General features: G+C 33.3%; 1 protein-coding gene across 1 annotated transcript in view; it reads right to left on the reverse strand.

Moving 5' to 3' along the window:
- Positions 1-11,080: 11,080 nt before the first annotated feature.
- The window catches only part of LOC150103169 (C-Maf-inducing protein-like), a 333,561-nt gene continuing 323,287 nt past the window's right edge, over positions 11,081-21,354 (reverse strand). Inside the window, exon 19 of the mRNA XM_090397523.1 lies at positions 11,081-14,149. Within this exon, the coding sequence (XP_090253649.1) occupies positions 14,096-14,149 (54 nt within the window). The 3' untranslated portion in view covers positions 11,081-14,095. The remainder of the gene's footprint in view (positions 14,150-21,354) is intronic.

Raw genomic sequence — 21,354 nt, forward strand, 5'->3', positions numbered from 1 at the left:
GGAAAAAATATGGGCTCCAAAATTTCCTTTTGAACCAAAATCCTCGAGCTTTTTACATGCCACGTGCTGCTCATACTCTAAATTTAATCCTTAGCGATGCAGCCAAAGTGAATGCAGATACAATTAGTTTCTTTGCAATTATTCAAGAAATATACAATTTCTTTTCATTCTCTTGAAAAGGATTGCCCAACGTTTGTAAGTTCGTAAAAATAATTAACACTGAAACAGCTATTAGATACGCGATGGAAAAGTAAAATTAATGCAATCTGCTCTCTACGATATCAGTTAGGAGAAATTTACGATGCACTTTTTGAAATAATGAAAATTTTAATAAAGAAACTCAACATGAAGCAAACATTATGTGCTAAAATAAAGGACTACAAATTTATTTGCATTCTTATAAATTGGCATGATTTACTTAACAGAATAAACCCTGTGAGTAAAATGCTTCAAGACAAAATATGAACATTACACTTGCTTTAGAATCTATCTAAAATTTAAAAATATTCTTACAAGAGTATCGATCAGATACAAATTTTAAAGAAGTTCTAAAAACGGCAAAAGAACTGAATGAAGAGGTGGATGGAGAACAAGAATTTAAAACTGGTACAGAAGTTCGACGACAATTTGACTACGAGCATCATGACGAAACACCACAATCGCCAGAAGATACACTTAGAGTGAATGTGTTTTCTACACTTCTAGACGTTGCAAGAGTTCGTTAATAGAACGTTTTGAACAACTAAAAACACATGATAATTTCAATTTCTTGTATAGATTACTACAAATTAATAATGAAGATTTACGAAAAAATTGTGATGATTTAGAGATTCTCTTGAAGGACGGTGACAATAAAGACGTAAATGCAACAGAACTATAAGATGAGTTATGTGCTTTCCGGGATATTTTTCGGAAGGATAATTTAACTATTCAAAACCCTTTTGATATTCTTAATTTTATTGTGTCCAATAATTTATCTTTCCCTAACTTTTCAATTGCTTTAAGAATACTATTAACCTTACCTGTTAGTGTAGCGAGTGGTGAACGTTACTTTTCCAAGTTGAAATTGATTAAAATACTTAAGAACAAGTATGTCACAAAAAAGACTTGTTAGTTTGGCGTTAATAGCAATTGAAAATGATATATGTGCGGAATTAGACGTTAAGACCATTATTTCTAATGTGGTGAATATGAAAACAAAAACCCTAAAATTTTAATTTAAAAAATTTCAAGTATATTTATGTAATTTAATTTATTTTCTGTTATTCTGTAAAGATGTTATTTTTTGAATACTTATATTAAATGTTCTAATTATTTCTGAATTATTGAGTTACACTTATAAAAATTATTAAAAAAATTTTATAAGTTACTAAAAATTGAGTAACTTGTAAAATGCAAAAAATTTTTTACTTTAGTTCAAATAAATTTTAACTTTGTTAGCGATTCGGGTTGGTGAGAAGGCTATAATCCCTGTATCATTATATTCAACGATTAAAGTGAAGTGGCTTTATCAAAATTTGCTTTAACTTTTGAGAATTTTTTTGAATATTCTGGTTTTTAACGATTATCCTGCCTAGGCAAAACCCCTAGTTCGTTACATTTAGCCAACCAACGTGTGGTTGTTCTGTCAAAATTTATTTAAGAAATTACAAATAATTTAAACACACGCCCGGATCGTTACAGGGGCGCTTAGATAGAAATTGCATGCGGGCGGCAAAGACCCTAGCGCTGGTTCTGTAAGTAAATATAATAACATTGAGATTCTACTTGCAAAAATGAAATTCTTAGTTAGTGATATTTACATTTTCTTCGGTTCAGTGTGGTATATTAATGATGATTTAACTTTAAGCAAAAAAAAAAAAAAAAAAAACGATGTTAAAGACTTCCAAAATTTTTACTAGCAGTTGCAATGTTTCTTTTATTGTACTGCTGAAAGTAGGCTGACAGTTATATCATACTACATAATATTTCTCCATGTGAATAAATAATAATTAATTGAATAAATATGCCAGTTTCACTGATTTTATGATTAGCTTCTATGGTTACAATATCAGTAAGTTATACAGTGAATTGCAGAAATTATATACATAAAACTAGGGCATACAGATATAAGTGAGTTAGAAAACAAGAATGAATCGAGTCTTTCATTAATAATTAAACATGCCATATATCATATCATATAATGAGACGTGATGTTGGTAAGTTTGATGTATTATTTTGCATGTTTTTCATTTCATCTGTGGAATTACTTAATTAGCATAAACTGTATAATCTCTAAATCTTGTTATATATTATGAAATTAGGGTATTTTAGTCTCTTTTGATACAATATTGTGCTTGTTTTATGGAATTCTAGAATATCACACTGATCACTGACAGTAATTTTGAAGTCAAGGCATGTGGATAGAGCATCCACCATGTTTTTGAATATCTTTTGATGTAAAACTACCATCCTGCTTATTGGGAGCTGAAAGCAGCTTTGAAAAAGTTCCATGTTTGGTCTTCTCTAGAGTAGAGTTTCTGGATTATATAACCCTGTCCACCCATTGTACTAAAATGTATGGCTTACTTGGATATTACTTCAGTATATATTCAGATAAGTTAATCCACATTTCAATGAGTGCAATTCACATAAAAAAACTATCAGATAATTTATCACAGGTGAAATGGATCATGCACATCAAGCTTACCATCAATAAGACATGTTATTTGTCAAGGATTAAAATTCATTTTTTCAATGATGTGATTTCATATGTAATTTCCTGAATTTATTATCATTTATAACTAATCAGTATTGTAACCGCGATCCTGTAGAAGCTGATCGCAGAAACTGGTAGGACTATCAATGTAATTTAATATTTTCTCTATGGTGAAATACTTAAGTGTAATATTGATATTTAAATTGCTCCCCCTCTCCCAAAACTGATCTGCCACAGGTTTTGCAACCTGTTGTGTGTGGTCATTATATAAATTCTTATATAACCTGCTTTGAAAATTCTTCAATTAAAATAGTCTCATTGATAAATGAGATAACATTGTCATGATTTTCATCTCTATAATAACTGTTTTTTTTTTCTTTTTTCTCTGACATGTATTGTTTGTCCTTAGATTGCCTCAGTAGGTGAAACATTGGTATTAAAGTGGTTATTTTCTTTTATCTATTGTGTTGTATAAAGCCATCAAATTATTACAGTAATATTTCGTAGTTGCATTGTGGTATTAATTTGATCAAAAATTATTTCAAAATGAATACTGTATATAAAAAAAAGTATTGTTTATATTATTAGCTTCTAGTGCATAGTTCTGTATGTGCCATATATATTATATTAGCTGAGCATGAGAATTAAATTATTTTCATTAGTAATACTAGAGGGTAAAAATATATTGTGACACACACAGTGCCATATTATTATTAACGACTCCAGGGAGTCAGGGACTTATTGAAGGAGACTATATATCACTTTTTCATAAGTCATATCTTTTGCTTGAATTCATTCACTTCTTGCACTTGCCACCTCACAAAGTAAGTTATTCCAACCACACACACCATGCTATGAAAGAAACATCTAGCTCTCACCCCCTTTCTTAACTTCCATGAATTCCCACTCATCCTTTTTTCACTCATCATAAAATGAAAAAAAAATTCATGTATGGTGTGCTATGACCCTTTCAAAAGAAAGGGTCATATAGCACACCAATACATGAAAAGTTTATAGATCTCTGTCATCACCCCCACCATTCTCCTGTCTGCAATCTATCCTTGTAATGCACATTCTCAATATCACCTCTAAAATTATCTTTTTCACTCTCTCCACTGGATCTCTTATCTCAAATATTATATAGTAATACATGTGGATTAACTTATCTGGATATATATATACTGTAGTAATATCCAGGTAAGTTGAAGCATATCTGGTTATTCTTTCTCTTAAAGAAAATAACATTTGATATTTGTTTTTGATTATTTATATGCTACCTTGCTTTTCTATCGTAGTACCACTTGTGATGCTCCATTTTCATTTGATTATCTGACTTTGTTTCGAAAGTTTACATTTGTTTTAGTGTTTAACTACTTCATGTAGTATTTCAAAACTTAGTGCAAAATATCAAATTTTATCACTGTATGCATTTGACATATACATGAACAAAAAAACATTTCTCATAATTAAAATACCTGGTGTAAAAACTGCAAAATGAACTCTTATTTTGAACAATGACTGGTTTGAAATTAGTCTGCAACATCTAAATTGTATATCTTTTGAACAACCAGCATTTCTAAGAAAGTAGCATAATTACTATTGTGGTGCCATTTTGATCCTCACCCCCAAGACAAAATTTTTATGTCCATAGTTGAAGTAGGCACTGAAAAGAAGTCAAATTAGTACTTGGTTGTCAAAGAGCTGCTCTACATTATACTACACAGGAAATTATATATTCTCGTTTTAATCTTTTACATAAACATAAGTAAACACAGGCAAAGTGGATACTAGATGCAACATTATTTCAAAGCCCAATGTTTGTTGGGCTTTGAAATAATGTCTATATTTCATTATAATAGTCATTATAAGTCAGGTCGACTTATAATGACTATAAGTCGACCTGAGAACTTACTAGAATGCAATCCTCAGCATCCCCGAGTTGCCTTAGCTTGCACTACTTAAAAGACGTGGGTGCTGCCCAAGTGTCCATATATTTGCCTTCAAATGACAAATCAATGCACTATTAATAGGCAAATATATGGGTACTTTGGCAGCATCCATGTCTTAAATAGTATAAGCTAAGGCAACTCGTGGATGCCGAGAATTGTATTCTTGTAAGCTCTCAGGTCAACTTACAAAACTTTCATAGGTTCTACAAACATTCAGCTTTGAAATAATGTTGGATCTAGTATCCACTTTGTCTGTGTAACTCTACATCACCAAAATTAAGCCTATAGCCCTTTCTTTTATTAATAAGTAACAGTTTGCATGTGAAGTAGCTTCCTAGTTTTAGGTTACTTGTAGAGGGCTGTTGACTTCACAATATGTAGAGATAGGCCTAGGTTTTAGTGGTTATTCATAACAATGCTTCCTGGTATAAACAATTCCAGAAGAATATAATTAATTTATTGAACTTCCTAATATTTTGCTGGATTTCTAAGCAGCCAACATCTTCAGAGCACAAATTGTAACTCAGAGCACTCAAAATAAATTATTGTAGAGACAATTCAGATTTTTAATGAAAAGGAACTAACAAGATGTTCTCTAGGAGCAGATAAAACCAAAGCTAATTGAGAGAATTCTTTGGCAATTAATTCAGTCATACATGTCAAGGTTAGGTGAGTGCTTTTTAGCTGATTATAAAAATAGTCTCTCAGACCTATAATGACTTCAATGCAGTACAGTTTTCCATTATTCCATTTAATATGGAATAATGGAGAACTTGACAACTACACCTGTGATCAAAGTAGGTTAAGCTGCAGGCTCAAGAAACTTTATATGTTCTGAGATGGGCATGAGAATGAAGCTCGATCCTTAGGAGAATGGATGAAAGTTGCTAATTGGATGTGTGGTTTGAAAGTGGACTATGTACCCTAGATATAAGGAATGGGAATAGTTTTGCTGTGATTTTGTGTGCTGATTGCAGGAGGGATAGGAAGCAGGATTATTAGAACCTCTCATTAGAACAAAATAGCTCTTGCTTTATGTTTGAGGATGCCATACTATTGTGATGGTGATTGCTTATGTAAGTACCTTCTGGCATGTATATGGGCTCTTATAACCAGAACTGTGAATAATATTATTATTACCCCCCCCACCTCAGTACTTATCATGGAGGACACTCTAATCTTCTACACACATCTCATTTCTCCCTTACTATTTAATTTTCTTACTACACAAAACTACCATTAATGTCATCTACTGCCCACCACCAACAGTATTTTTTGTATGTAAATTGCATGTGTTAGGATGGCTGATTTGCCTGTATGTGGGATGAAAAACCCTGTTACCTCCATATGAGATAAGCTAACTCACCTTCAATTAAAAAAGCCCATATAAAGATTCCTTTTGTTACAACAAGAACTGAAGTCAGTCCTTTTCCATTTGAGGAGTACAATGTACCATCGTTCTTCTAATTGTACTGCAGCAGCCGTTTGGTAATCATGTTTGGGCATGAAGCATCTTCATGATTAGGTTACTTGTGTATATAAACTGTTGACTTCACATCATTTGCTTCAGTATCTCATAATGCACAGCACCCTTCCTTTTGGATGTGTATGTTTATGCATTATGGAATGGGTCACCGCCCAAACTAGTTTCAACCTTGATTTGATGTCTCATCAGTGGAATTTGATCCAGAAAGATACTGAGATTAAATCAATGCAGGTCATATTTTTCTTATATGAGAACAACTTTTCATATATATAATGGACTGCATTTAAATGAGTGGTTTTGGTGTTAGTTGCTTGGCGAGACTGCTGCTGGAAGGTAGAGAAGTGAGTGCAGAGAATGAATTTGATCAAGTGGTAAGCAATGTGGAAGAACTGGAGAGATTGAAGAGGTGGATTTGAATGAAGAAGTGACCAGCGTGAGTATAGAGAATGAGAAAACAGGTGTGCAAGACAAACAGAGAGGCTGAGGGTGGACAGAGGAACACAGCATGAGAAAGGTAGAAAAATAAGATGTGAATGCACGTGTAGACAAAAAGGGAAGGGGATGACCTGGGATCAAGGGAAAACCGTTGGATCTGAAGAAGGTTCAAAGATGAATAAGGAGAAAAAGAAATGGCTCGAGCTTGGAGAAGTCGCAACAAATAAGTGGTGTCAGTGGAACTAGCTATAGAGCCAGGAATAAGCTGCTCTGTTTGTATACAAATGCTAGAAGTGTAAGAAACAATGCAAATGAAATGGCTGCATTAATTGAGTCTCACCCAAAAATTGTTGGAATAAGTGAGACATGGTTGGAGGAGGACAACATCCTGATAGGCATAGACATGGAAGGTATGATGTATTTTGTGAGGATAGAAAAGGTAAAATGGGGGGGGGGGAGTGCTACTGATGAGAAAGAAAGAGTTAAGTCCATACAAAGTAGAGTCTCTGCCAGTAGTTCTGAGGCAATATGGTGTGAGATAAAAGTGAATAGAATGAAAGACTTAGTTGGATATTATAGACCTGGTAATGTGGATGGTAGTGACTATGAAATGTATAAACAAATGAGGGGCAACTACCTCAGACAGTATGTAACAGAGGGCATGCAAAGATTGAGGGTCTTGGATTTGATCACCTCATTAGAGAATGGAATTATAAGGTGTCAAATCACCCTCCAGTTGGTGAGAGTGACCATGAAGTGATTACCTGGGTGGTTGCCAGCAGTGTAACTTGGGGGCATATGTGGAACTACAAGGCTGGTGATTGTTTTTATTAGTACGTGACACCTCCAGGGAGTTCAGACTCATTGAGGGAAGACACCTACTTTACATCTCTCTGTCTCCACCACTCAATCCACCAACGCTATCTACCGCCTGCATGAAGAGCTCAAGAGACAGTTTGCAGGTGTAGTTGGAAAAGAGAGCGGTGCAGCTTGGAGGATATTCAAGAACTATCTAGTAGAAGCAATATCTAAATGTATTCCATTTCAGAAGGTTAAATAATGTAGGTGTGAAATGGATGAAGAGATTAAGCATGTGATACAGAGAAAAAAAAAAGGCATTATGGAGGCAGCATATGAGAAGTGGTAATAACCAATTAAATGAGGATTACAAAGACCAGGCAAGGAGGGTGACTTGGTTGGTAAAGGTAGTAAAAGTGAAGCATGAGCAGCAGTTAGCTAATGAAGCCAAAAGAATCCTAGGGAGTTCTTTTGATATGTAGCCAGCAAAAAAAAAAAAAAAAAAAAAAAAAAAAAAAAAAAAAAAAAAAAAAAAAATTATGGAAAGATTATACTGATTGGAGAAAATGGTATAAGGACAACTACTGCTGAAGATATAGTGGGGATACTTAATGAGCAGTTCATAAAGGTCTTTCATTTTTATGAATGTGACATTATAAAGAGATTGAGAGCAGTTGATGATAGGGAGGAGACTAAGCGAGCAAGAGGTGGATGGGGAATTGAGCAGACTTGATAATATATCACCTTGTATTCTGAAGGAATGTGCCAGGGAGTTGACATCTGCCTTGACATATTGTTTAATACAAGTCTTGCACTGGGTCAAGTTCCAAAGGAGTGGAAGAAGGACAAGATTGTGCCGCTTCATAAGGGAGGCAATAGAACTCAGGTGGTTGGAGAAGCTGGTGAGAACAGTGGTGTCTTTGATGGACAGCATGGATTTGCTTAATCTACTTACTTATTACAATAAGGTGATGGCTTCTTTGAACAGAGGAGAGGAATACACAGTAGTATACTTAGATTTTGCAAAGGCTTTTCCTAGATTACCACATAAGTTGATAGTCAAACTAGAGCAGATGGGGTTGAATATTGGATTGGAGACTGGCCATCTGATAAGTATCAGCAAGTTGTGTATGGGTTGCAATATCCAGGAAGAGGAAAGTCACTAATGGTGTGCCTCAAGGGTCATTGCTATTTAACTTGTATGTATATTGGCAAAGATTTGGATGGGGATATTCAGTTGTCTGCAGATGATACAAAGTTGGGACAAACTATGAAGAGTAGAGAAGATGATAGGGAGGAGACCAACCTCTGCCCTGCTGGTCTTAAAAGAAGACTTGAGTGAATGGGTACAGAAATGGGAATGCGAGTTCAATGTTGCAAAATGATTTTTTAAAATTTGGGAAACAAAGATGGAATGTAGAATTTATGCATGGTGGGGATATATTGTTGGAGGTGAAGGAAATAAAGGATCTTGGGGTGATAGTGGATAAGGATCTGAAATTTAGGGGATACATTGCCAAAATTGTGAGGACAATACAAAGAATTCTTGGAATGATATGGAGGACACTGACTTGTAGAAGTAAGGAGATTCTTGTTCCATTGTATAAGGCTTTGATTAGGCCACACATGGGCTGTTGTGCCCAAATTTGGTTATCTGGTTTTCAAAAGGACAGATTTTGGAAAGGATCCAGAGGCAGCTTACTAAGGTAGTTTCTGATCTCTGGAATGTCGAATATGAGGAAAGGTTGAGAAGATGCACTTTCTAGTCTAGTGGATAAGAGGGGGAGGGGTATGATGAAGACCTATAAGTTAGGGGGTGTTATAGGATCAATGTTGGAGATCAGGGTAGAACCAGATGTCATCCCTGGAAGCTGTATAAGAAGGGTGCGATGAGCTGCATGTATGACAAAAGGACCTTCTAGATGAGTCTTTGACTCCATGGGATAATAATAAAGTGATAATAGCTATCACCATATTATTAAAATATGCTGGATCAGAGATAAGGAATGTTTTTATGCTTTACTGAGGGAATTAGTGAAATTAACAGCCTCTGTTCATAAGTAGTTGTGAAGATTTTTCACATGCAAACTTAATTTGCTTATGTTTAGGTAAAAAAGAGTTAAAACAGTATAATTTACACCATATTAGCAGAAAAGAAACTCTACTGCTACTTTATTTGGGTCACCACTTGGGTGTGGATACATATTTCATTGCCCAATGTGAGACCTCTTCCCTGCTGCTTATTGGAGTGTAAGCCTTGAAGTGGCTTGAAAAATTTCATGGTTGGTCTCTAGTGCAGGGTTTTCAGACTAGGTAAAAAATAAATTTAAAAAATAAAATTAATTTAAACATTTTGTGGGTGAGAGCTACATAAAATTATTCTATAAAGTTTGCATTAATTTAAATGCTATAGACTTTCTATCCAGTCTTACAGCAGAGTGGTTCTGCATAGGTGTCAGGCACAATTTTATGTCCTTTATAAGAAAAACATTTATTGGAAGCGTTTTTTTTAGTATTAGAAATGCCTGTCAGCCTTATGTTTTCGTTATATGAGCATGCTCAGAGTCTTAGGTTAAATCATATCCATATTACATTAATGCATTTTATATTTGTATATATTTCTTTTATCGAATATTTACCAATTATTAGTATTGGACAACGGCCAGTGATAATTTATAGTGATAACAAAAAGTTTTTGTTATCACTTGCCTAGTGATAACAAAAACTTTTTGGAGACTGAAGGGACAGTTAAATCTTCACCAGTGGCCAATCAGAGGTAGCTGGCCCAAGACCATCACTAATTATAAATGGCAGACAAATGGTCCCTAACACAATATATTTATTGTCTGAAATAGTGTAGGTTATATTAAATTTTCTTGAGTTTACAGGACAAAAAAAATCAGAATTTCTGGGAGGAAAAAATCCGCTTGCCTGTGCCAGAGATCAACAACTTGTGAATCAGTCGAAGAAAGGGTTAGAAAAAGTTCCTCTAGGTGGCAACTAGATTCAGATTGGAATGACTTTCTTCAGGCAGTCTAGCATATGGATGCAAATGTCACTTCCATAGGCCTTGGCGAGTGTGGGGGCTAAACTTGGCAAATTTATTTAGCTGTATATCATGGAATGATTTTTCATATATCTATAATTATATAGGTATTGAAAATTTGCATAACAAATTATCATGAATGCCATTTCAGTTCTGTCTCACCATGCCCATAATATGGTGGGTAGTAAGGAGGAAAGCAGTAGATGGGGATAATTTCAGTTTTTTTTTACTGTGATTATCTTATTTATTTTTGAATGAAGCTAAGGGTTACACAAATTCTTAAGTATCACCAAATATAACCTACATTCTTGGTCTGTCTTAGTGAAAGCAGTATTTCATTAAGTGATCAAAGATAAGTTCCAATATAACTTATTTCACTTTTAAAAGAGTTTCTTCATTGCATTCAATTTATTAATATTTAATGATGTGTCTCTACAGATCAGATTTTAGTTTAAAATATATTGATATAAAAAATCAGTTTTTAACTCCATTTGCTCTTTCATCCTGTAAAATAACAGGAGCTTGTGACAAAAGTGTTGTTGAAGGTTATTTGGTAAAAAACAAACATTGCACATTACTTGCCAATTTTTTTCTTATCCTCATGATTTAAAAAAAAAAAAAAATTCAGTGAACTTAAAAAGAAAGATACCCATTTTGAAAATTACATATTCTACAAAAACAAATTTATTTTTTTGTGTCTAAAACTCCATTTATTTATTATAACTTTAGAAATGTACTACTTCAAACAAATTTCTGCTCTTTTAATATAAATTAAAGCACATTTCTGTCACTGTTCTGTAATACCTTGTGCAATCCCAGAGCCAAGAAAGTTCATAAATGCACACGTGCTTTGAGTGATATCACATTTTACACACATCACTGGAACATTCTTACATATTCCAATCACAGCTACTGTCTTTGTGCAGATTCTCAAGTAACAAACAATTTGTATATAGGCTATGTCACAAAACTGTTGTAGTAAAACTGTCCACCACATCTTACACTTCAGTATTATTAGATTTTTTTTTTTTTTTTTTTTGTTAAGACAAACATTTTTCTGTGGATAGAAAGTTTTCAGTTAACATTTTCAAAATTTTCTACAGTAAATGCATTTCTCTAATCACTGTTTTATAATGTCATTAACTTAAAAAAAAAAAAAAGCCTTCAAAATTGCAGATCATTATTTGTACTAAGTGGCTTGTCAAATCCCTATATGATGTATCACTTTTTTGCAGAGCTTATTTTATAGCACAACATTGGATACTAATTGTTTTTTTTTCCTCTTAATTAACATTTTAATTTGTACATAATCTTACTAAACAAAGTACTCTCTAGTCTATCTAAATAAATATCTCACGTTCTCTTTATCAAACCAGCTCCATTTGTATCTATCAAATGCAAGGATTCAGATCTCCAAGGATACATAGATTCTTAGAAATCTGAATACCTATATATATATATATATATTTTTTTTTTTTCCCTCCAACTATGTACTGTTTGAGAAAAGCTTTAGAGACATAAAATCTATCAGCAAAAAAAAGTGATAATTATTAAAGTACTGAAAAAAAAAAAAGACAGCAAATGATTATATGTGTAATAACTTGAAGAGTTATAAATGATAAATCATGCTTAGTATCATATAGGTATTGATCTTAAATCAAATTCCTACACCATTTCACTGATGTCTCTATGATTAGTATTATCAAATTCGTGTGCCACATGTGGTCCAGATTTTTTTTTTTTCCCCATAGGTTTTATGGTGGTTGTATTTTCTTTTAACCACTAGATGATTAGTGTATGCACTATTGTTTCAGATCATGTTATGCAGTCCAGCTCATTCTGACATAAGAGTTGGCTATGTTGAAACATGCAGTAAGTAACACTAACCAGGCATAACACACCACAAACTCTTTAAGTCTCTGGCTGGGCACTTGTTGATAGGCTAAGCTTAACAAAAATTACAATGTGTAGTGAAGACTAATTTGTAGTACAAGTTAGATATCAATATCTTATCGATTACTTATTCATTTAATAAGCCTTTTGAGTGCTTCATGAATGTTAAAATATACTTTTAATCAAAGACAGGTTCATAAAAAAATCATGTGCGAAAGGCAAGAGGAGCAATGCTTTGTCATCAGCAAAAAAAAGAACTATTGTTTGGGCTCATTTGCCTTCATAAAGCATGCAGTGTGATATGTTATTAAGAAATAGCATACAAGGACATGCTGATTGTATTGCATTTTTGCTTAAAGGACACAAAAAAAAAAACGTTTTTCAAGCTGCTGTTATAATTTATCTTATTCAAGAGCACTTGGAAATCTTCTGGATAATATGCCTGATGAAGTACATAAAGCTTTGTGTTTTTTTTTAAATTAAAAAGTACCAAAATTTTTTTTTGTTGAGTGGTAGTGAAAGATGTCAAGTTTGGGTAAGCTAATTAAAAATGTTTAAATTATTAATATTTTTAAAAACTACAGCTTGAAATTCTTACTATTCTTTGTCATGTTTAAATTTAAAATCAAGGATTTATATTTGATAAATGAAAGAATATTATATTATTTCTAATAACAGAATAAGAATATGGAACAATCACTGGTTTAGGAATTTGTCTACTTTAGGATATCTATATGTATTTCAAAGCATTCTGCATAACCATTTTCTACAAAAATACATCCCACCTAGTAAACAACAAATGACTAAATTACTCTGTACCTACTTTTCCTTCATTTTTACAAAAACTTTTGCATGTACATGTGATTTATGTTAAAAATGGAATGTTACAAAATCCAACCATGTTTAATTTACACCTTAATACAGGATTGTAGTAATGTCAACGTATGACCCTCTTATTTTAATAACAATCAGTAAATCAAAACATCTACTACTTCCTGCATCTGCAGTGATAAAATATATATATATATATATATATATATATATATATATATAGAAATTAATTTTATTCTTAGATTTGTTAACGTTATGAATTTGTATTATTAGCGATTGAAATTCATTTAGGAAATTTTAAACTTTGGACTGCTGTTCATCAAAATGAAGAGTGAATAGCAATAAACAAAACCAAAAATTTTCTTAATGTGGTGAACAGTTTCACTGGGATTGCATCTCTTCCATGATGGCCTCCCTTTCACAGAATCATTTGTGCATACAAAGTGAAAAGAAAGCATGGAAGAATATTACATTAGTCCTTGTATTGTTAATAAAAGGCCTCATCCTTTGTTGTGGATGGAAATATATGCTGAAGCAGCTGATGAACACAAGTAACTACAGCACAGAGCGCATTTCCATGTTAGGACATGGTATACTGAAGTGGAATGGAGATAAAAGGTAGTGTGATGCTAGTAAAAAGATACATGTAAATCCAACTTAGTTCAGTCACAGTAAGACACAGATTCAATCAACTGATCACTATACTGAGCTTGCAGTGTTTTGCAAGCAAGCTTTAACTGCCACTTCACTTATTCCTCTGGATTTCTCGAACAAAAATAAATAAATAAAAAATCTGACTAGGTGATAAACATTCAGAAGTCTGTGAAAAGTTTCTATCTTGATGAGTCCTTTTGCTCAATTAAGCTCCCATTTGAGGTAAACTGTTCTTTCAGAGGCCTTGAATGAAGTGCAGTTAAAGAAACAATGCTCAACACATCTTTATTCTTCAGTCACCATAGTCACCAAGCATCTGTGTAGCGTATATCACATTCTTGTAGTGCTGGCAGCTTTTGCTAAAAAAGAAAAATACTTATCAATTCACATGAACAAACTGCCAAAATATGTATACAAAATAATTTTGTGATTCACATAAAATAGTGCAATTTTTCCACATCTTATATTAATAATTGTTTGCTGTTATGCTAGATGTGTGAAGTCATAATATATAAGAAAAAAGTTATGGGACTGGAATTGTATTAACTTGTTCCTCTCACAATACTCATCTAGGGAACTTATTCTTTCACAACACAATGTGTATCTCACTATTCCAATTTCGTTGTTTTATACATGCAATTGTGTTGTTTCTAGAAGTAGTTTTCCTTGTACCCTTTTAGTGAATCAGAAATTAATTTCAAAGAAATGACATCAGTGCAACCTCCTGAAGAAGTTTCCATGTGATGTATGATTCAATTCCCCCCCCCCCCAAAAAAAATCAATAAGCTGTGTTCAAAACCAGCAAATGAGGTGAAATGCAAAATACCCCAGCTGACAAGTCAGATTTGAATACCTGAATTTTATTCAATATATGTTTCTTAATTGGAAGGGGGGGGGATAAAAAGCAGAAATTGTTTCACTTAATAACATCCAGTTCACAAAAGTACTGTATGCGGCAAGAATAGACTACTGCATTCCACTATGTGGGTTACCAACCAAAATTCACACTTCTCTGAGAAGAAAATGCTTAGTAAAATAATACCAGTATATTCCAAATTCCTTTATTAAAATGTAACAAATTTTCTATGTGTAATCACATTGTAAAATTAGCTTATTTTTTGCCAACAAATTTTTCTAGTATAGTTCATTAGGAACAATATAAAACTTGGCAAAGATTGTAAAATAGCTAACAGCTTGTTAGCTAGATAGTAAGCTGTCTGTAAATATTTATTCAAATGCTGTTTATAAACTGCAAAATACATCCATATGGATCTTTGATTCAAATTCATTCATTTGCAGCATAACCACTAGGAATTAACACTATTGTTAATTCCTGGTGGTGGTCCATAGGTAATCTACATTCATAACAGTATTCATTCCTTAATCTACTGATCTTTAATAATGCAATCACATTCTCTTCCATCTCTCAATGGATAAGGAAAACTCTCAGAAGAAGAATGCTTTCATGCTGTCTGTAGAGTACTCAGAAAGCAGCATCTTATTTGTCTTCACACAGAAACTAAATGTCAAGTAAATCTGTGGTGATTTATGTTTTAAGAACAAGATCACTTTCTTAAAAAACGGGATAATGAAGTTCTGGTTGTTGGAGAAGCAAAACACCAATACACCTCTTTCTTGAATTTAAAACTGATGACTGTAGCGTAGCCATTATTGATTTCCAGCAACTGATCACCTTCACTGTTACTTAACTCTTAATGTAGCCATATCAGTAGGTTTTCTTTTATATGTATAAACTCTGGGAATGTCCTCGCTAAAGTGTCATAACATCAGTTCTATTTTAAAGCAAATGCTCCTATGAATTTGTTACTAGAGTCGACTACATTTCTTCATATTTCGATTAAAGTAATCCATTTATAGCCACAGTGGAAATAATATTCTCCAAAAGTAGATTGCTGATAGGCAGTTAATTCAAATTGTATTGTAATATGATAATTCCCCACCACAAAAGAAATAATATTGGTTTAAAAAAATGTATTAAAAGCAGTGAAGTCACTACTTTACTTGTGTTTCCTATGACATTTGGAACAAATTTTGCAAAGCTGTTGCAGTAAGACCAGGTTTCTAAGAATAATTTTCTTATCTCTGCTTTAATCTGTTTATTATTTTCGATTAGGAAATAAGTAGAAATCGAGGCTTCAAATCTGAACTCTTAGTGAAATGATGAACATGCAACCTTGTGATGTCATGTTCCTTGATACGAACATTGTTAATGTTTCCTTTTCAAGGTCTTCAATATAGCTTTGCAAATTTGCCATCCCTTTTACCATTCTGTGGAGGACACCTTTCCTATCTCAAAAAGAATGCCAGCATGCACTTTCTAGTAGAAAGTGCATGAAATTTTGAATTAAGTAAGTCTCATGATTTAAATGAAAATATTCAAAATGTTTGTGATGCAGTTGACTACTTTCAACTGTATGCAATTCCACCTCATGTCCTAATTCACTTTTCTTTCTTTTGTGACAAAACTTCAGATGTGTGTATATATATATATATATATATATATATATATTGATGATACTCTAGATCAGCGTTTCTCAACCTTTCTAAGCCCAAGGACCAGTAAAATGCCTAAAACAATTCTATGGACCACTAACTTACAGTGGTGTAGTCGGGGGGGGGGGGGGGGGGGGGGGAGCGATCCACCCCAGGTGGCACTTTTTTGGCGTTTAAGAAATCTTGCCTTACTGTCTAAAACAGCAACTGACTGATGAAATAGATTTCGACAATTTTGCTAACAGAAAAGCAACATTTTAGAATGTTCGAATTAAAGTTTTACTTCAAAAATAAATATGTTTTTAATTTATTTCCCTATATGTCGTTTTGACTTTTGAAATTTTTTTAAACACCTAAGTAGGAATTACCAACATTTCTGAAAAACTATGCCATTTATAACATAATAAATTGATAAACATAATAATAAAAGCATGTTTTGAATACATATGGAACATAATTAAATTGGAAATAAACAATTAAAAAAGTGTATCAACATTGAACAAAGTTTTCATTTTTATTAAACAAATAAATAATATGATCTAATTATGTTGCTACTTACTTTTAACGTGATGGTTGAGCTTCTCGGCCTTTGCAGAGTTGCTGAGGCACACACACACAAAGACGATTTCAGTATTTTGTTTTAATTAATTTGAAGGAGCAATGAAAATCCTTTCTCACAAAGATAGGTTGTAGAGAACTGCATGACGATTTTCAATGCTTCTTCAGATAATTCGGGAAATTCACTTGTCACTGAAGGTGAGATCCAAAATCGAGTTAAACCAAGATCATGGAATTGCATTTTAAATCCACTGTCACTTGAAAGCTCAATTAACTGTTCTTTTTTCGATAACGAAAGGTTGTTCTCGTGACTGCAAGCCCAAATCGCGAACCCGAAATTTCTTATAAAAGTTATTCAGAAAATATGTTTCAGATTTTTGAGGTACAGAAACTCAGAATCAACAAAAATATCATTTTCCACTAAAAAGGATTCCAATGTTGGAAAAGGTGCAAATTGTCTGTCTTTTACATAATCCATAAAACCAGTTTTTTCTCGAATGCCTTTATTTTCTCATAGGCATCAAGGACAGTTAAAGAATTTCCCCGAAGGGAGAGATTTAGTACATTTAATTTAAAAAAAATGTCTGAAAGATAAAACACGAGTGTCAAGAAGGAGTGATGCAAAATCAAAATTACATTAATTTACAAACAAAACTTCATGCCTTAATTGAAATAACCTTGTTAGTACTTTGTTCCTGAAAAGGTGAATTTCCAAATGAAGCAAAAGTTGTATATATATTCACTGCCCATTTCATTGCAGAGTATTGAAAATAACCTGTTATTTAACGGTCGAGCTTTAATAAAATTAACTAGCTTTATGTTATAAAGCAGTTTTAAATTCTGGTGGCATTCCTTTGGAAGCTAACGCTTCCCTATGTATGAAATAATGTACCCAATTCGTATCCAGAGCTACTTCCTTGACCATAGAAACAACCCCACTATGCCTGCCTGTAAGGGCACGAGCTCCATCCGAACAGAAGCCTATATATTTTTCCCACTCGATCCCTTTGTGTATTATGTAATCATTGAGAGTGTGGAATATTTCTTCTCCAGTTGTTTGGGATGGCAAAGTTCTACAAAACAGAATATCATCATGAATGTTGTTATCATGCACATATCTTATGTAGAATATTAACTGCGCATCCATTAGTAGTCTCGTCTATTTGTAACACATAATAAGGGCTCTTTCGATTAACTGAGATTCTATGTTACCTGCCATATCATTAATTCTGCTACCAACAGTGTCATTTGAAAGAGGAATCAAATCGACATCTTTTATTAACTTGTAGCCAAACATCGTTTTTACCTCATCTTTTATAGCTGGAAGTAGCAAATTTTCCCTGATAGAATGAGGTTTCCCTGTTTTCACTATGCGCAAACTTAAGAGATGCTTCCAGTGCCTTGCTATTAATGGAACCCATGGCCAAAACTATATCTTTCCCATGATTGAATGTCCCTAAGCATCGCTGAAAAAATTCAATTGGCTTATTTTTCACATCACAATGTTTAGTTTCTAAATGTCGGAGTTGAGCAGGTTTCATGCACTCGTTCGACAACACTTCATAACACAAAACGCATTGAGGTTTCTGTTCACTTTCATCTCCACACCAAGTAAACCGAATTCCAAATATGAACTTATATTTCCTACTGTATTTTTTCTTTGAACTGCTCGTTTCTTCTACTTTAATAGTATCAGATTTACTCACTGTTACAACACGTGCATCACAATTAGGGTTAGCATTATTTTTAATAATGGAAAAGTGGCTTAGAAAAGTTCTAAGCCACTTTTCCATTATTAAAAATGATTCCGAAAAATATATAAATATATAATACTGGGGTTAACGCAGGACACACTTTGTCCAAGTATCACTTAGCAAGATATACTGAGCCTTGGTTGAAGGAGGGAAACCTTCAATAATAAAAATCAATAAACAACAAGCCATTGGTTGAAATGTGGATAACACATGTTTTGTCAGATTTCACTTGAAATCTGACAAAACAGCAAGGGAAGGCAGAAGCAATAAAACTATATTATTGTTCACTTCACCCCTCTTTTATTATTGTCATTCTGCCACTTCAAATTTAGCGGCAGAGTGACGAATAATAAAAAGGGTAAAGTGAACAACAATATAGTTTTATTGCTTCCACCTTTGAACATTCTGACATGCTGAGGCTTATTTGTTATTTTTTAAGTCTCCATTATTTCAATAATTTTTACTTAGTTTAGATAATTAAAAAATATATATTTATTTAATTAATTTAAGTCTGCCTGAGGACCACCTGTCCCATTGTCGCAGATCACAGGTTGAGAAACACTGCTCTAGATAATTTAGATATCCGTCTTTATTCTAATTGTGCAGCATTCAAATAAATTGAATATATATATATATATATATGTGTGTGTGTGTGTGTGTGTGTTTAAATAGAGCACAGTAAAAAACAATATGATTAAATGAAATGGATTGGAATTAATTTTACAATAAATTTAATTTATCAAAATAATTTTTTTTAAATTTTTAAACTCACTTGTTGAGTCTAACAAAGGCCACTCCAAGTGCTGTGCATAAAAGCATAAATTGGAATTGTCTCCTCACAGAATAGGCAGGCTACTAGCTGAATGATATTTGTACAATGTTTTTTTTTATTTTTTACCCAATATTATATAATTAATAGATGAAATACTTGTAATTTTGAACTGTCAGTTCGTATAATATGAACTATGTTAATATACATAAATCAGATTACTTTTTCAAGCTAATCCCCCTTCATTACTTTATGTCAATATTGTCACAGCCAAGAGATTTATTATGCTCTATGTCCAACAACGTTGACCATATTACATCTTAAAATCACCGACTGTAAATCCTACCCCTGTCCATACATCTAGTAAACCTATTCCATGGTTTCTCTTGCCCTCCTCTTTGGAAAATCTTCCTAGTACCTATTTTATAAGCACATCTCACACAGGTTCTTAATCATATCATTAATCCCCCCCCCAAAAAAAAAAAAAAACCTACAAAATTGTATTATCTTTTCTTCATATATATACATACCAGACCACAAATTAGAAACCTTTATGCTGATGTATGTAAACATTACTTACCAGCTCTTTACATCATCAGCAAAGTTAGGTAGGGTAATAGTTAATCATGGTGATGTAGAGAGCTTGCAAGATGATTTAAATAGGCTGACATTATGGGCAAAACATAATGGATGTCAATTTAATGTGAAACAGTGTAAATGTATGTATTTTGAGATAACAAGCTGTGCATCATATTGAGAGAACTTAAGTTTAGAGAACATATTGCTAAAGTAGCCAGGGTAGCTCACAGGATTACTTTGGTTATTGAAGAACACACTAAGAAGCAGAGATTAAGCAAGTTATCATCCCTCTTTATAAAGCCTTGATACAACCACATCTGAATTACTGTGCTCAGGTCTGGTCACCCTGGGTTTCTTGGGAATGAGGAAGTGGTGTAGAAGATCCAGAGGCAAGTGACCAAGATGGTTAGTGGATTGTTCCCTATGAGGATTTGGCAATTGCAAAAGTTATTAGGTGAAAAGGGTATGATAGAAACATTTAAGTTACTTAAAGGATTTTATAGGAGTGATGCAGGGGAGAATATTTCTACACTTGGCTAGAGGGAGCAGAACAACAGGTTATTCCTGGAAGTTGGGTAAAGTGTGGTTAACAAGGGGGAGGGGATGACTCATTTTTTTGCTTGGAGAGTGGTGAACGAATAGAATGGGTTGCTGAGTCAGATGTCAGTACTTTGTCTGTTAATGGTTTTAAGGAGAGGTATGATAGTTTGGGTCCGACGAGTCTTAGGACTCCATGGAGGTGTCAATGCAATAATAAATCCCAGATCCCCCCCCCCCTCAAATATCTCAACCACTAAAATACAGAGCCTTTCATCTCAGAGTTGCATTAAAGTAACATCCCCCCCCCTCACTTTTTCAGCCTTTTCGACAGCACTATTTTTAACAGCCCTCACCACCACCAAGTGCTGCAAAATTCCATTTGTTTACCTTCCTTGATATTGCTTTTTCATACACAACGCTTAGATATCTGCTTGCAATTAAAATATTAACTTAGCAGATAGAAGCTTTTGCAAAATCCAAAAATATCATAGTACATGCATTCCCTTCTTTGTGACATTGTTAAAACTGTATGTGCAGACCTCTACAATGAATGTCTGTAGTTTGATGTTTCTATTTTAGCCACCTTTATGCAGTTGCACTATTGTTCCACTTTCTAGGGATTTGGAGAAGTGATTGTTTGTAAGATGTCCATTAAACAACCAGGTAATTGAGTCACTTCCTTAAAACATGTAGCAAAATCTGTAGAAACTACTGTAGTAGAACTTGTGTGCACGATTAAAATTGTTTCATAAATCATAATCAGTTACACAGATATCAAACTATTGTCACTGATAATTGGTGATCTTCTAGGTAGTGAACTGGAGTGATGGCAGGCTTTTATCCCCCTCCT

Source organism: Typopeltis vanoorti, chromosome 9, assembly GCF_054136105.1.
Source record: "Typopeltis vanoorti isolate ZY-2024b chromosome 9, IOZ_Tvanoo_1.0, whole genome shotgun sequence".
In the NCBI taxonomy this organism is placed as follows: domain Eukaryota; kingdom Metazoa; phylum Arthropoda; class Arachnida; order Uropygi; family Thelyphonidae; genus Typopeltis; species Typopeltis vanoorti.